This window comes from Acomys russatus, chromosome 20 (genome assembly GCF_903995435.1).
Source record: "Acomys russatus chromosome 20, mAcoRus1.1, whole genome shotgun sequence".
Classification (NCBI taxonomy): Eukaryota; Metazoa; Chordata; class Mammalia; order Rodentia; family Muridae; genus Acomys; species Acomys russatus.
In genome coordinates this window covers 70415855-70432252 of record NC_067156.1, presented here as the reverse complement: position 1 = coordinate 70432252, position 16398 = coordinate 70415855, and the positions used below count along the sequence as shown (strand labels likewise).

The window sequence follows — 16398 nt, the reverse complement described above, 5'->3', positions numbered from 1 at the left end:
GCCACTCACTCAGACACCTGCGCGCTAGCCCAAGCCCCGTGAGCAAGATGGAAAAGCCAAGGAACGGGTCTGGTAAGGACTCTTGACAATGTAAGCAACCCCAGAAGCAACAGCACAGAGACAGAACAGAGAAAGGGACAACACAGAGGCCTGGAAAGAACATGAGGGACTTGTCGCAGAGGAACAAACAGCTGTGAATAACAAGGAAAATCTGAGGAAGTCTCATGGGGCCAGACAGGCTCCTATCACCAGACAGAATTAGCCAGTAGACTGGAGAAGACTCTCCTCCATGATTTTGCCTGAAATACCTGGATTTCACACTCACACCTCAAAGTTTCTATATCTATCTATCTATCCATCCAGCAGCCATCCATCCATTCATCCACCCACCTATCCATCATCCCTCTATCTATCTTGTACCCACCCACCCACCCATCCATCCACCCACCTATCCATCCATCCATCCATCATCCAAAGTTCCTCATCCTTCCTTGTCACCTGTCATGGCAGCTCTCAATCCCTGCCCTCCACTTGTGTAGTGAAAGGTCTCCTATTGGGAGGCAAGAGTGCTCAAGGAGGACACTGAGACAAACTGGGGATTAAGGTGCTTATTAGAAGAATTACTAACACCATGGACTTTCAGCCCAGACAGCATGGTAGAACTGAGTTGACACAGCACGTGGAAGACTCTGCAGAGAGGATTCTGGGCCCTGGTAGCACAAACAGGAATGTCTTCTCACATTTCTGAGAACGGAGGAGATTTCACAGCGCAGGCCACACCCAGACTCTGTGATTGCTAGGCAGGAGGCAGGGAGGAGTGTGGGAAACAAATGTATGGTCTTCCATCTTTTATGTAAACTCCTCCAGGTGAGAGATCCTAGCACGTGAAGCGTGTTAGATGGGAGAACTAGAAGCTACGTCTCCACAGCGCCTGCAGTACCTGTGGGAAGAGAGGAGTCTAACAAGTAGCTGTTTCCTCCAGATTAAAACGGCCCATCTTCGGGGGGAAGTAGAGGCTAAGAGGCTCATGAAACTTACCAGACTCACAGGCCACTCCCCACAGGGTCACATGAGGTGAGGGAAGGAGGGCTACCTAAAAGCTGCACAGGGAACTCTGAGTCTTCACTCATTCTGGGCGGACATTTTGTTGATGCACCTTCCCAAAGCTCCCTTAAGGAACCCCCTGACTCAGACTAGGGTAAGTAACACCAATACACTCATGGTTCAGCAAGACTTGGATAGGATCGTTTCCCTGGCCTGTTGCCAATTCTCCTCACGGGGTGAGTAGACATTTCCTTACAGCTCCCTGGGAAAAGTCACTCAACACTCTTCTACTAGCTAGGAAAACAAAGCAGGGCCCAAAGTGTCAAGTAACAGTGTTAAGAAATTCCAACTCAGCTGGGTTCGGTGGCACACGCCTGTAATCCCAGCACTCCAGGAAGCAGAGGCACACCTAGCTCTGTGTGTTCGAGACGAGCCTGGTCTACAAAGTGAGTCCAGGACTGCCAAAGCTACACAGAGAAACCCTGTCTCAAAAAAAATAAATAAATAAAATTAAATTTAAAAAAAGAAAGAAAGAAAAAGAAAAGAAAACAAAGAAAGAAAAGAAAGAATAAAGAAAAAGAAAAGCCAATTCTGTGACAGGAAGAATTCTGAAGCCCTTCCATCCCTTTCCACATGCCTAAATGTGGATATTTCCACCATCACCCCAATTTCAGATGTACAAGCTGAGGCGCAAGGTGGTGAAACTTATCAGGGAGAATCTAGGGCAGGAATTCAGGCAGCCTGATGGCAACCAAGTTTCCACCCATGTTGTGTGTGTGCGCAGAAAGTTCTGCCTCGGTTCCGCTACCAGAAAGCTAAGCCCAGGATGATCTCTACACAGCCGAGCAGTGCACAGCTGGTGGCCGCTTGCCCCAATCTCTCCACAAGTTTTTTGGTGGCCTTGTCTGTGTCAAGGTTGCCCTTGAGAGCCTAACCAGGTTTTACAAGTATAAAAATATTGTGGTTCATAGTTTGCTTACTTGATTCATGTATTAAGAAAACATTCAGAAAGGAAGAACAAATATCACTTTCATGGTAAGTGAACACCTCTCCCCATGATAATTTATCAAAACCTTAAAGTAGACCCTCAAGCGCCAGGTTAAACAGCACAACAGTATTAAGTCAGGGTGTTCAAGCAATAACGCTGTTTCCCTTCTTCCCCACCCCACGACCCAACGACCCCCACTCCCCGTAAGTTGTTGAAAGCCAGTTCTAGCACCAGACCCCAACTCTCCCATCATCAACGCATTATAGACTTACTCAGCTCCCATGATTCCGAGCAACTAAGAGTTAGACTCCATGGTAGCAGATAGGGAAAGAGGGCCTGGCTAGGTAGTTTAGGCGGAGAGTCCCCAAGATGGCCAGCCTCTTCTTCAACCTCCCCCTGACCTGAGACAAAAGCAGCCTACCAAGAAGTCTATCTGACTCCTAGTTTCTCAATTCTACTAAGCCAGAGGCTCAGAGAGTCCACAGAAACATCATAAAAACAATGAGCTCCTTAAGGTCAGTTCTGAGGGGAGAAGCTAAGCAATACAGTGTCATCTGTGAGCTGGCAGACAACTAGTGGTTTTCTCTCCTTGAAAAGGGAGTGCAAAATTCCTCTGTTTAGAAATAAAATAGTCAGTATTTAGACTAAAACATTTCATGAGTCAATGATGACCGTATGTTTGGTCAGTGTGCCCTGACCAGTGTTTTAAACCCACCATTACTAAGCCTATCTCGTTAGGTAAAGTAAAACAAGACGTTGTTCTGATTCCTGAAGCACATGGAAGCCCGCAGTTCTGATGCAATGACTTTGAAGTAGGGGGAAGAAAGGCTGGGGCCAGGCCTGCTCCGGGGACAGATGTCATCGGGCTGGTGGGCTCATAGTGGACTTCCTGACTCACTACCCAACTTCACTAAGATTAGCAAAGCTGCAAAAACCAGGGGCCCCGAGGCACCTGCCTTTGACCTGAGAGAGCCTGCTGCTCCACCTGAAATCTACCTGGGGTCAGAAGCCCCCAAGAACACCAGGAGGGACTGCTCACCCTCCCTGCTTCCGGCTCTGCTGGTGCTAAAGAAAGAATGGGGGTGGGGCTCTTCTTTCATGGTGATGGTGAACTGGGCTGAAATCTGCATATGGGCAAAGAAAGAAAAATAAACAGGCTGCCGGGAAATTAGTCAAGTGACCCAACAGCTGTCCTCTATGAGTTTTCTTCTATTTCGTACTTTTCAGATTTCACCCCTTCAATCAATTCACACACACGGAGTCCCTTCTCCATATGGTGCTATTCTAGAGACTAGGAGGCACCCATAAATAAGACTGAAAAGCTCCAGGATTCAGAGGGCATCCTTCAGTAGGAAACAGATATGCAACAATGTAATAAATAAATTACACGTTTGGGGGTCGTGTACTATAGAAAACACACACAAAGCTGGGGATGAACTCAATGACATATCACCTGCCCAGCATGACCCAGCCATGCGGTGATCCCCAGCACCGAGGGGAGGAGAGAGACAAACACAGCAGGGCAAGGAACTCTAGACAGACTACTAGTTCAGAATAATGTCGTCTGGAGAGGTTGGCTAGTTCTGTCTGTCGTTTTAAGAGGACCTCATTCGGTAGCTTAGGCTGCCCTGGAAAACACTAGGAAGCCCACACTGGCCTCAATTCACAGCAGTCCAAGCCTTGTGCATGCTGAGATTGCAGGTGGGAGCCACCAGAGGTAGCAAGATATGCCTTCTTGGAGAGTGACTGGCTAATACTGGAAGAGGAGAAAGGAGTGAACTTATGTAGGAATTTTGTTTTGGTTTAGTTGGTTTTGTTGTTGTTGGTGGTAGTGGTGGCTTGTTGGTTTTTGTTTTAGTTTTTCAAGACAGGGTTTCTCTGTGTAGCCTTGGCTGTCCTGGACTCACTTTATAGACCAGACTGGCCTTGAATTCACAGAGATCCACCTGCTTCTGCCTCCAGAGCTGGGATTAAAGGCATGTGCCACCACACCTGGCTCTGTGTACGAGTTTTTAAGGTATAACTTTCTCACACAAAGAGCTTAGAATGGGTCACACTTTCAGGAGCATGCTAAGAATACTCCATCTAAACCTAATTTCTTCAAAAAGTTTCTGTGGTCCATTTTGAGCTAATTTCCACAAAATATGAGGTTTGGAACAAGGAGTACTTATTATTTTGACCACTGTTATCCAGTTGTTCCAGAATCATTCACTGAGGACCGCCCTCCCTCCACAAAACTGCCGTTATATTTTTGTGAAAAGCCAGTTAGAAGTATCTGTGCAAGTCTATTTCTGGGCTTTTCTATTTCTACTCCAGTGATCTACATATGTCCCTCTGCCAGCGCCACACTCACTCTCCAGAATACTGTAGCTACATCCTAAGGTTCTTAATTAGGCAGAACAATTAACCATGAAGGGTTTAAACAGAATAAAGTGACACAGTTGGAGCCACTTCTAAAATGTCAATCTATTGTGATGAGCACACTTTGGGTCATAGGAGACCTGTCTAGGCATGAGATGGCAGAGGATGGATCAGAGAGAGCAGCAGAGATAGTAAAAAGTCAGTCAGATTTGACTTTAATATGAAAGATAAGCCACGAGCTATCCTGGTGGATTTAACGTGGCCTGCAAGAGAGGCAAGATTCGGGGACTGGCCCAGAAGGTGAGGCCAGAGGAGAGAACTTCTTCACATGGAACGGAAAACAGAAGGTGGTAAAGAAATGTCATGTCATCAAGTAAGAAAGCAGAACCCAAAGCCACCATGGCAGCATCGGCTTTGACAGGAAGAGGCAGGAAAGTGTGTCTGAATGCAGTCTGTGCTAAACTCCACTGTGTCATATACAGCACAGGACCCGGGTCAAGCGTTCTTTGCTCTGTGGTTATAGAAGAGTCCAGGTTTTCACAACAAAGTCCCAGAAGCGCTGAGTGATAAATCCTTCAGGACAGAGTCTCATCAAGTGTCTGTGACAAAGAAAAGATCCTACTACTACTACTAAGGGCCACTAGTGGGAAAGGGGCGGGGCCAGGGGGATGAAATATGACCGCTGCAGAGAGTGAGCTGGCAGCTGTGTTCCATCGCAGCACCCTTTGCTGTGGGCCAGACAGGAAACCTGTCCAGTGAGACACAGCACCTGCTCACGCCAAACACTGACTGATGTCAGGCACCTGCTCACGCCAGGCTCTCACCGATGTCAGGCACCTGCTCATGCCAGGCTCTCACCGATGTCAGGCACCTGCTCACGCCGGACACTCACTGATGTCAGGCACCTGCTCACACCAGGCTCTCACCGATGTCAGGCACCTGCTCACGCCAGGCTCTCACCGATGTCAGGCACCTGCTCATGCCAGACACTCACCGATGTCAGGCACCTGCTCATGCCAGACACTCACCGATGTCAGGCACCTGCTCATGCCAGGATCTCACCGATGTCAGGCATGCACTCACTGATTTCAGGCACTTGCTCATGTCAGGTACTCACTGATGTCACTGTCAGCAGGCATAGAAAGCAGGACAGAAAACTCTCCGTTCTATGGAGCTGTCATCCATAGAACAGAGAACAAAGGGCAAGCAGCGAGGAAAGAAGAGCAAAAAAGTTTTAGGCAGAAACAAGTCCAGCTGGTTTGCGGAAAAAAACAAAAGCATGGTGGGAGAGAGAGACAGCAGACCTGGGCAAGGCCCAGACACCAGCTTCAAACCCTGGCAGGATGGGATTTTATTCTAAATGCAATAGGAAGCCATTGGAAGGAATCACACAAAGAAATGGCCGTCTTGCCCAGAAGGGAATTTCCCTTTCTTCTGTAGAGCACAGCCCGCAGGGTGCTGCTAGCATGTGTTAACTAGCTGAAAGCTCAAGCTGTCGCTGCCGTCAATGCAAACAGGTACCAAAGGCTTGCTCCAGAGGCCAGAGCGAGGGTGATGCAAGGGTGATGGCAGAGCCACATTTCCTCCAGGGTCCATCACTTAAAGGGCGTCTCCATAGCCTCCACAGCCTCCTCACATGTCTGCCACGTGGGAACTGTTCCTCTGTGGATAAAAAGCCAGGCCCAGTGGCCAAGAACAAATTGGGCAAGGCTGCCGAACAACTCCTGTAAGGAACTGGAACGGTAGCTTCCTCTCCCGTCTGGAAAGCCACATGAAAAAAACAAGAGAAAGGAAGAAGGCGTGTGCCTGCCCCTTGTCCTTGTCCCATCTTTGCTGCTCGTCTTATTCTCTGGTGGTTTCAGAAACCTCAGAGCAAGTAAGGGCGCGCTTGCCATGGACAGCTTCATTTAAACTATCCTGGCCACCTTCCCAACTCTGTAGGCCTCAAGTGTGGCAGTAGAACAGTGCGGGCTGTCCTCCTCCCTACTGCATGGCCTGAGCAGGCCAGGGCCTCTCTAAGCCACATTTCTTTGCCTTCAAGAGGGGAACGGTGGTAGGAGGTTTGCTTTAGAGACTGGCAGTACAAACGTGAGGAAGTTTGGGTTTGTTCTGATTTGTCTGTTCTGTATGTGTACGCATCTGTCCATGAGGATAAAAGCATGTGAGTGCATTTGCACATGGATGTATGCGTGCACAAGTGTGTGAAGGGCAAAAGTTAACCTTGAAGGCTAGACATCTCGGATGCTGTCTACCTTGTGTTTTTGGCACAAGGATTCTCAATGGCCTGTAGTCAACCAAGGTGAGTAGGTTAGGTGGCAAGCAAGCTCCAGCCTGCCTCCGCACCACTGGGATTACACGTGTGCACCAGCACACCTGGGGTTCACACCACTGGGATTACACACATATACCAGCGCACCTGGGGTTCACACCACTGGGATGACACGTGTGCACCAGCGCACCTGGGGTTCACACCACTGGGATGACACGTGTGCACCAGCGCACCTGGGGTTCACACCACTGGGATGACACGTGTGCACCAGCGCACCTGGGGTTCACACATGAATCCTGGGGATTAACCTCAGGTCCTCGTGTTTGTGCAGCACACATTTTACCAATTGAGCAACCTCCCTAACGCCAACAAAGGAGGGTTTGTATCAAAACACACTCAGCATTACAGCCTACTACGAGATGAATCTTAAACATCCAGTAAATGTCCCTTGCAATAGCATTTATTGCCTCACTGGGGAGGAGGGGATTAGTGAGTGACATTTATTTTCATAGTAAAAAGATAGGGAACAGGCAGAAGCATTTTGTGTCCCCATCCATGGTGGCCACAACTGTACAAAGCCTGACGAATAACAGCAGCCGCAGACGGGAGAAAAGTGGGACAAGGCTTGCAACCATCCATCCCAGCCAGCAGGCCAGGCAAAGGGGCGCAGCCACGTTAACAGCAGCTCCCCACTCTTGCTCTTCCTCCCGCTCCTCCCTCAGCATCTCCGCAGCCTCGGTGTGGGGTTGCATGCCATGGTTTTGACACTCACCTGACTAGAATATATTTTATGAGTATAAGAAAGTAAGGTCTATTATTTTCAATGGGAGTTGGTTATAAGTTATTATTGGCCTTATTCGGAGAGAAAACAAGGTTGGACTCAGGGATGTCTCTCTTTTCCTTTATCTTCCATTCTTAGGTTTAGAGATAGGGGTTGAAAAGAAAGAAGGGGAAATATAGAAATATATAGGGATGATAGGACAAAAAGTAAACCAGTGAATCTACTCCTCAACTTAAGGCCTTGTCACTCACAAGGTTATTTTTAATTCACTGGTATAAAGTTTTGCATATAGATGCAAAGTAAGTTTAATTTTAGATACAGTGGTATAGAATTAAAATGTAAGATTATTCTTCACACACATTATATATATTTCTACTCTAATATGCAGTATTGTACCCATATAACTCAATTATAATACAAGGTTTACTTCCAATACTTTGAAAGTGCTATTGCAGACTGTTTAGGATACAAGTTAATTGTTAGTTGATCAAATCATGGTCATATCGATTACAAGTCTATTTTTATATACATCTTAGGTACAACAGAAAGATATGATTCTATAGAAAGATAAGGTAAAATAGTTATATAAGGTCTTCAAAAACCTCAGAGACATACAGAATATGGCATTTAAAATGTTATTATTTTTAAAATTCAGTGACAACAAGACAGGTTAACTCTTGGCAACACCCAGCCTACCTCAAAGAGGAAAAGGAGCATCCAAGAACTTCCTTATGGAGATGGCTTCAAATGTGGCAAACAAGCCACTGGGCAAAATGTCCTCATTACTACCACAGACAGAATTCTGCCTAACAAAGGGCAAACTTGGCTGCAGGCAGAGTGGACGGACAAGCTCTGCCAAGACAGGGTAAGCAAGTCCTCAATAGTTCCTGCCTCACAAATATGCCTGTCAGACATATTGGACTAGAAGGCTGAAGATGATGCTTCAATGTTATAGAGTTTGGGGTGACTATTTAGACAGCAAACTGTCTCTGTCATCTTCTCACTTGGGAAACTGCTAACCTGTACTCCCAGCATACTCAGGTAACTAATTTTATTCTTTCTCAAGTCTCTGATGGGGTTGAAGACCAGATAGTTTAGTTTTACGATTAAGCTTAGTTGGTTAGGGGTTAAGTTGATAATGATGAGATATGATAGATATTGATTTACATTCAGAATTTTAGATGCACCAAGATAGGAAAGATGTTTTCTTCAAGGCTGTCAAATACAAATAGTCAAAACGCTAAGAATATAACATTTATATAATTCCTGATTGTTTCATGATTCTTCTTGCTGTAGGTAGTTCACTGTGTGTATGTATGTGTATATATGTAATAATATAAATGTATATGTAAAAAATTAAAAATATTTTAAAATGAAAGGTCCATCTTTGTGATCCTCCTGACCAGAGGCTACAAAGGCCGAGGTCTGTGCGGACACCTAAATAGAATTGGGCCTACCGAATCTTCAATTCCTTCTCCTGGTTCCAATGGCAGCTAAAAGCCCAAGAGCCAGTTCACAAACACATTTAAAGGTTCGTTTCCAAGGAGACTACATCCCAGGGTAACACCAAGAGTACACTGTTTTAAGAGGAGAGAATGGCATCTGGCCACCACCATTTCATGTCCCACTGGATCTGACGTTTTCTCAGGCTGTGTGTCAGATGGTCCTGCACCCTACACAAAAAGCAGGCCCGTGCTGATGATGGTGGCTAAGGCTCCCAGAGAACAGAGGGGTGTCCTGCTCAAATGGCAATATTAATATAATTTGCATGCTAAAGGTAGCAAGCATTTTTCTGTGAGTAAATCATAAGCAAGATTCCTGGTTACTAAGAGAACTCAAAAGAATCAGGAAAAAAACCCTCTGGTGTGTGAGCCCACCACGCCAGAGCAGCTTGGTGATACTTATCAAAATTAAATGTAAAAGCACACAGCTTCTCACAAGTTTTCACTGTCACAAGGGGTCACAGGGAAACTGAGTGGAAACTATACAAGGAGGAGATGGCTGGTATGCTGAAGACACAGCAGGAGGAAGGGAGCCCTAAGATGGCTCCTCGGCGGACTTCAGCGGGAACAGATGTGACAGATGACAGCACAACACCGAGAGCATCTCTGCACTGCGATAAAGCACACCCATGAGCAAGTGCGGGCATGTGCTTGAACTCGTGAGCTGACTGGAAAACATTCACGAGGCTGTAGGTTTCTTTTTCCCTTCCCACTCTTTCTTATCACCCAGTTTTTTACAATCATTGTGGATTTTTCTCCCCACTCAATATTATACTGTATATTTAAAAGTTCCAGAAGAGGGGCTGGAGAGATGGCTCAGTGGTTAAGAGCACTGACTGCTCTTCCAGAGGTCCTGAGTTCAATTCCTAGCAACCACATTGGTGGCTCACAACCATCTATAATGTGATCTGATGTCCTCTTCTGGCATGTAGGTGTACACGCAGATAGAGCATTCATATACATTAAATAAATAAATAAATCTTTCAAAAAACTTTTTCAAAAAAGTTCCAGAAGAGAAGTGGTTTCCCCTTGTATGTGACACATCTTCCTAGAAAATCATATTTCAGGTGAATATTTGGATTTCAAATAGTTTCTTTTGCTGGTGAACATTATAATTTCTAATTATAAATTAAGTCAATATTGAACCTAACAGTAAAAATTAATGATTATAATTTTCCCTTATATATAAGGGAAAATTCATGTGCTGGGGGTCAAATCTACAGCCTCGACCATGCTATATAATACTCTGCCATGAAGCCATACCCTCACCCAAGAAGATAGTAATCAAAACGCAATTGTTGGAAGTGGGTATGGTGGCACACACTGGTAATCCTGGTTCTTAGGAGGCTGGGGTAAGAGGCTCATGCTGAATGGCAGCCTGTGCAAGACCTTGTCTCACAGTAAAATCAAGTAGCAAGGATGTACCTTGGTGGCTGACGGCAAGCTCAAGGCCAAACCAACAGCAAACAAACAAAAACCCAATAAACTTTTAATTGTCTGAGCGCCTTCTCATTCCATGTTTTTCTAAATGTTTTTCACACACGTTATTTTCCCGATGTACTAAGAGCAGAAGCAGACTCCCCACCACAGCCCAACGTTTTCCCATGAGTGGAGAATCATAGTTATTCAGATTCTATTACACAGCAGAGGTGCTGTAGGTTGTCTCCCAGGGTTCTGGAGTCTTCTCGAATGACAGACATGCATATTAAGTAGTGACTAGTCTAACCTGTTGCCTGATTTATCCCAGCTGGCTGGGATAACCTGTTTACTTCCTTATTTACAAAACTTTCCTTACCTTAAAGATAAGCAAAGCAATGACAGACAGGTGCCTCCAGTGTGATGTGTTGCCTTTATTTTGCTTTTATTTTACTAAATGCTTTTGTTTTGGTTTGATTTTTACTGTTTTAAAACAAAACTGGAATCTCTTTTCAGAACAGGTAACTTCCGCACACGACCCACAGTAGGAATGTCTAAAAGACACACAGGCACAGTGCTCAGATGGCCTTGCAAGACATGGCTTCCTACCTATTTACCCAGGGTGCCTAAACCACAACCCAAACACACCACTAAGTCATGAGATTTCCATTTTACATTCAGTAAAGGACCATGTGGCTGCCGCATGACAGTCTCATCCTGAGCTAGGGGCACGGCTGCACCCAAGGGCAGGGTCCTGGGTCCTACTTCTCAAAACCAAAAGCAGGCATGTTTCTCTTAAGATTTATTTATTTATTACCTATACAGTATTCTGCCTGCATGTGGGCCAAAAGAGGGCACCAGATCTCTTACAGATGGTTATGAGTCACCACATGGTTGCTGGGAACTGAACACAGGACCTTTGGAAGAACAGCCAGCACTTTTAACCTCTGAGCCATCTCTCCAGCCCCAAAGGCAGGCATCTTAAATGTCTTAGGAAGACAGAGGTCTCCAGACTCTGAATGCTTCAGCTATGGAAGGTAAGCAGCCACAGAAAGTAAAATGTGACAACAAAATCTCATTTTAAGGCCTCAAAAAGCCAAAGTGAGTCACAAGCTAATAGCCTCTGCAAGGCAGGGTGCTTTTAAAGAGTATTCAAGACTCAGTTTAGAATCACAGACTCTAGAAAGTACTGTGGGGAGGAGAGTCAACTTGCCTTATGACACTGTCCAGACGCCTGTGCTACACTCGCTCACTGCCCAGATGGGAAAGGTAATGGGATTATTATGTAACGCTTGCTTCCCCTACCCCCTCCACAGCTCTGCTGACACCTGGCCCAACCGCAGAAGGGGGAAACGCAAATTTGGCTTTGGGCCTTAAACACCTGTTTTCATTTCAAATAATGATCTCTCAAATTTCTACAATCATTAATCTGGCTAATAACATGATCTGATATGACAGGGCTCAGAGTTCATAAATATGAACTCAAAACCTAGGGGTCAGGACTAGAAATGAGGGGCTCGTAATATTAAGTAATGAGGCTTATCATTCTGTTGGCAGGTCACAGGTAGGAACCAACGGCCCCCCACCCTCACCCCAACCCCCATCCACCACACCCCCACCCCACCCCTGCTGCTGTTTAGACTGCCTTCCTGTGGAGCTCTACCTGCTCTCTGAACCTCAGGACACTGCTTCGAGAACACAGTGCTCACATTGCACAAGTAACCTTCAAACTGTGTTCTTGGCTAGAAAGAGTTTTCTAATACCCTCCTATTTCAAGATTATCTTCTGGATTTACATTTTACCTAAAACCCAGCTCAAGCACTCAGCTACACAGGACACTGAAAAAAGGAAAGGACCGCTCAAGGCTGCGGAACTACAAATGAACACAAACACCCATCTTCCTTGGTGTTCAACAAGCATTGTTTTTGTTTGTTTTGCTTTTCCTGGTTTTGAATTCTGGACACAGATCCTCGCCGTTGCCCAGGCTGGCCTCTCTGACTCCCGGGTCCAGGGAGTGCTGAGATTACAGGCACACACTTTACACTAATCAATGCTTTAATTCTTAAGTCAGCTACAGCAGCCACTGCTAGTCTCCCATGTGAGGAATCTAAGGCACAGAGAAGGTAGAGCAGAAACCAGCCAACATCACAGCACGTGCTTCCTTCTTAAAGGATAAGGCAGCCTCAGGAAAGCTTGGCCCCATGGGTGGGTACACCCAGGGCTTGGGGAGCCAAACGCCAGGAAGTTCCACGCGGAGCTAAGAAGGAGGAGGCAGGGAAAGTGGGGCAGAGGGCTGGATACTCTGGGCCTTGAAAAATATTCCTGCTTTAAGCCAAAGCATGAGATAAACTATGTAGACCTAACAAAATAACTGAAACCGGAGGGCTTTAGAAAGAAGAAAAACAAACAAACAACAAGGAAGAAGAAGAAGAAGAAGAAGAAGAAGAAGAAGAAGAAGAAGAAGAAGAAGAAGAAGAAGAAAAACTGTGGCAGTTTGTCCTCACAGCCGAGCTGAGGAGCTCCGCATGAGACGCTGTGTGGAAGCAGCAAGCAGTCACCTGGCCGGTGCACCAGATATCCTAAAGGCAATGCTACCCTGGGGGTGGAAAGCCAGTGACCAGGGCACTGTGTGAAACAAGCAGTCAGAAGTAGTAAAACCAAGCCACAAAAATGTCAAAGAGGAGAAACATCTCAACACCAGGTGGAAGGTGGATACACTGAGAAGCCTGCCGCTCGCAGGAAATGCACCTGCTGCACCCCAGCATGCCAGAACAGTCACACACGGGGCGGGCAGGGGGTAGGAGAGCAGGCAGGTCCTTGGTCCCTCTAACCCTTAAGTCAACAGGACCCAACTGCTCTCTCTGCTTCCCCGAAATCAACCCTCTCCATCAGCCTCCTAGCTGACTGGCTCCCAGCGAGCTCTCCATTTCCTCAAGAAGCATTCTTCCCAAGCCAGTCTCAAAGATGGGGTGCTGAAAACTTGCGGGGGGGGGGGCAGGGGAACGACGAAGGATTTGTTTTCCAGCTTGTTTCCCAGCTGAGCAGCTTCTTGTTCACCCTTCAGCCTAGCCCAGTAAACCTGTGGGACCCTCTCACCCGCTTCCTGCCTCGTGAGACTGGAACAAGATAATAATAAACGGCTTCAAACATAGCTGAGTAATCTCTTCCTTGTTACTTGCTTCTAAAAGCCACACGCAATGCATTTTAGGGCAGCGATTCTCTATCAGGAGCAAAGGCACGCCCTGTGGGACATCTGGCAGTATCTGGATACAGAGTTAGTTGTCACTGCTAGGACATCCAGTGAATACAGGACAGGGAGGCCACCTACTGGGTCCACAGTACTGAGGTCTATACACCTTGCTCGACAGGACAATGAGGCAAGTTAAGACGGCTTCTTATAGTATAAAATATCCTGCTGGGTTTTTTTGTTTTTTACAAATGCTGTAATTTATTATAGATACAAAGTTAAGGGACACATTATATCATAAAACTCCAGAATTACATATATCATGGAAGGGGACAAAGGCACACTCACCTGGCCCTGGGCTTATCGTACAGGACTGTTAGTTTGAGAAGCTGTGATACAAACCTGCTCTGGGCACAGCGGAAGGATGGCAGATCTGAGTCCACACCTGAAACCCAACTGAACTGGAACCCTATTTTATCTTTAATAGTCAAGAATTTTAACAAGAAACATCAACTCCAAACTTCCAAGTTTTTTTTCTGTGTTTAACATTCTCTGCAAAATAAATGTCTCTGGTGTAAATTATAATCTAACTAGGACTGAGCCTCTCAACTTTTGCCCAGCCCGCCAACAAACAAACAAACATGCAAATCTTCCCTCATCAATACGCATTCTCGTTCACTGGGAAGAAGTGGGGTGTAAAAGTTGATGTGACTCAAAAAGCCCTCAAAGCAACAAAGTGCATCCAGAGGGAATAAAGAAAAAACTACAAAATGCCGCTTGGGCTGTGCAAGAAAAATTACAATCTTGAGACCGGTATTGCCAAAGGAAAGTCTTCCTTTCAATTAAGCCATTTCACAACTTCCGAAGTAGCTTTAGGATGAAGTCCCAGTTTTCTGCAGCATGCTGCCTACCTTCCTTCCCTTTTACTAGCTCAAGGCACACACTAACGAGTCTTCGGGTCACCCCGCAGTCAGGCGCTGGGGATCTTGGACAAGTCACTATGGTATTAAGGTTGACATCACACTCAGCTGAGTGAACATTAGTGAGCTTATAGGTCTGGACTCTGACGAATGAGCTCTCCAAACCAGTGGTCTCAAACCGGCGGATATGGGAAGTCCTTTCGGAAATCGAGGGGTTCTCTGTTCTACATGGTGAGTGCATTATATACAAACACGCTAGGGCAAAAAAGAAAAAAAAAAAACCCGAACTTTTAAAATCCTTGCGCGGTGGTGCCCTCTCCTAGCAAGTGGGTAGCATTTATTCAGGACAGCCGAACATCTAGTAGGGATCCGGCTTCATCGCGCAAGTACTCCGCCGTTCGCAGCCGGCAAGCTTCCCGACCTCCTGGGGGCATGCCCAGGTGCGCAAACCCAAGGCGCTCAGGGGCACAGACACAGGTGTGCACGCGCAAGTGCGCATGCTCAGAAGCGAACCCAAGTGGGCAGACCAGGAGGTCCCACCCAAATATGCGCAAACAATTGCTCACTCACAAATAATGCAGGTTCGGACATCACTCCCAGGTCTCCGCAGGGAGACCCACACACCCTCCCCGCGCTCCACTAGAGCGTGCGTGCCCAGCTCACCTCTTCCAGAAACTTGGTCAGATCGTACACCTTGTGATGCAGGATCACCCAGGTGCTCTTGCTGTCTTTGTGTTTCTGAATCTCTTCCAGGGTGTAGTACTTCACATCCTTGTCTGCCTCCCCGGCCATCTCGGAACAGTGAGCCTCCCGGGCCCTGCCACACAGCCGTGCAGGGTGGTGCGCCCTTCTTGTCTAAGACGCCTCCGCCCGGGACATTCCCATCCCCACCCGGCCGCGTGCCCAAGACCGGAGCGGGGCGGAGTCTCGAACGGGGCGAGGACCGCATGGCCTCCGGGGATTGGCCAGTATGGTGGCCACGCCCCCAGCCGACGCCCTCCATCGGTCCAATCACGCCCCCCAGCCCAGGGCGTGGGTGTTAATTGGCTACCATAGGTGCCCTTCACGGTCACCCGCTGCCTGAGCGAAGGGTACGGGGGTGGGGGTGGGGAGCTTTACTGAGTTTGCGCAGGATGCGGCGGGTGGGGTCAGTAGGAGATGGGGAGGCGCGTTCAGAGGTCTGAGCACCCAACTGAAGAGGAGGCCATAAGGCCAGGGCAAACTCCATCCCAACCTTCACATTAACTCCTCCTAACCAAATCGGCCTTACATCCTGATGATCGCTTGTAACAAAAACTGCCGTGGTCCAAGTCCACAAAGTGACTGTGTGGGGAAACCCTTAAGCACACAAGCTAAAAGAGCGTCACAGCCATGCATTTTGCTTCACTGGTATCTGTAGCGGGGTGGGAGCCGCTCATGGAACAAACAAAAACTCCAAGGAAATTGCCGCGTAGAAATTAGACGCATCTAATAATTTCTACAACCGGAAATAACTTCTTCGCCACGAGACCCTGCCTGACATAGCAATGGCTTTCTCTTATCCTCCACAGTGCTGTATATTTAAGTCCTAAATGAGGAAGGGCGCTAAGCACAACGCTGGAGTCGCTCCCCAGCCTGTCACTCCCTGCCCTTTTGACAGGAAGCAAATACCATATATAAACTACAAATGTCTAAGAGAGGGTTGGGGGAGATAGAACACTGATCTTATCTAAGCCCTTCGTAGTTTATTTGGGTCTTTTCAGCAATGGTAATTAATTCCAAAAAAACAAATAAATAACATTGGTAATTGCCACATCTGTGATTCCCCCAGGAAATCCGAAAGGTCCTGAACAGAGCAGGGCTTGGAGAGGATTCCTTTTTCCCTAGCTTCTCCAGGAAGGCCTGCTCATTGCGAAGTAAACATTGTTTGAAGCATTCCAAACTATTTTCA

General features: G+C 46.9%; 1 protein-coding gene across 1 annotated transcript in view; it reads right to left on the bottom strand.

Annotated features, from left to right (window-relative positions):
• Positions 1–15361, bottom strand: part of LOC127204651 (cytochrome b5) — a 35801-nt gene extending 20440 nt beyond the window's left edge. Inside the window, exon 1 of the mRNA XM_051163879.1 lies at positions 15132–15361. Coding sequence (XP_051019836.1) covers positions 15132–15260 — 129 coding nt within the window. The 5' untranslated portion in view covers positions 15261–15361. The remainder of the gene's footprint in view (positions 1–15131) is intronic.
• Between the last annotated feature and the right edge of the window lie 1037 nt (positions 15362–16398).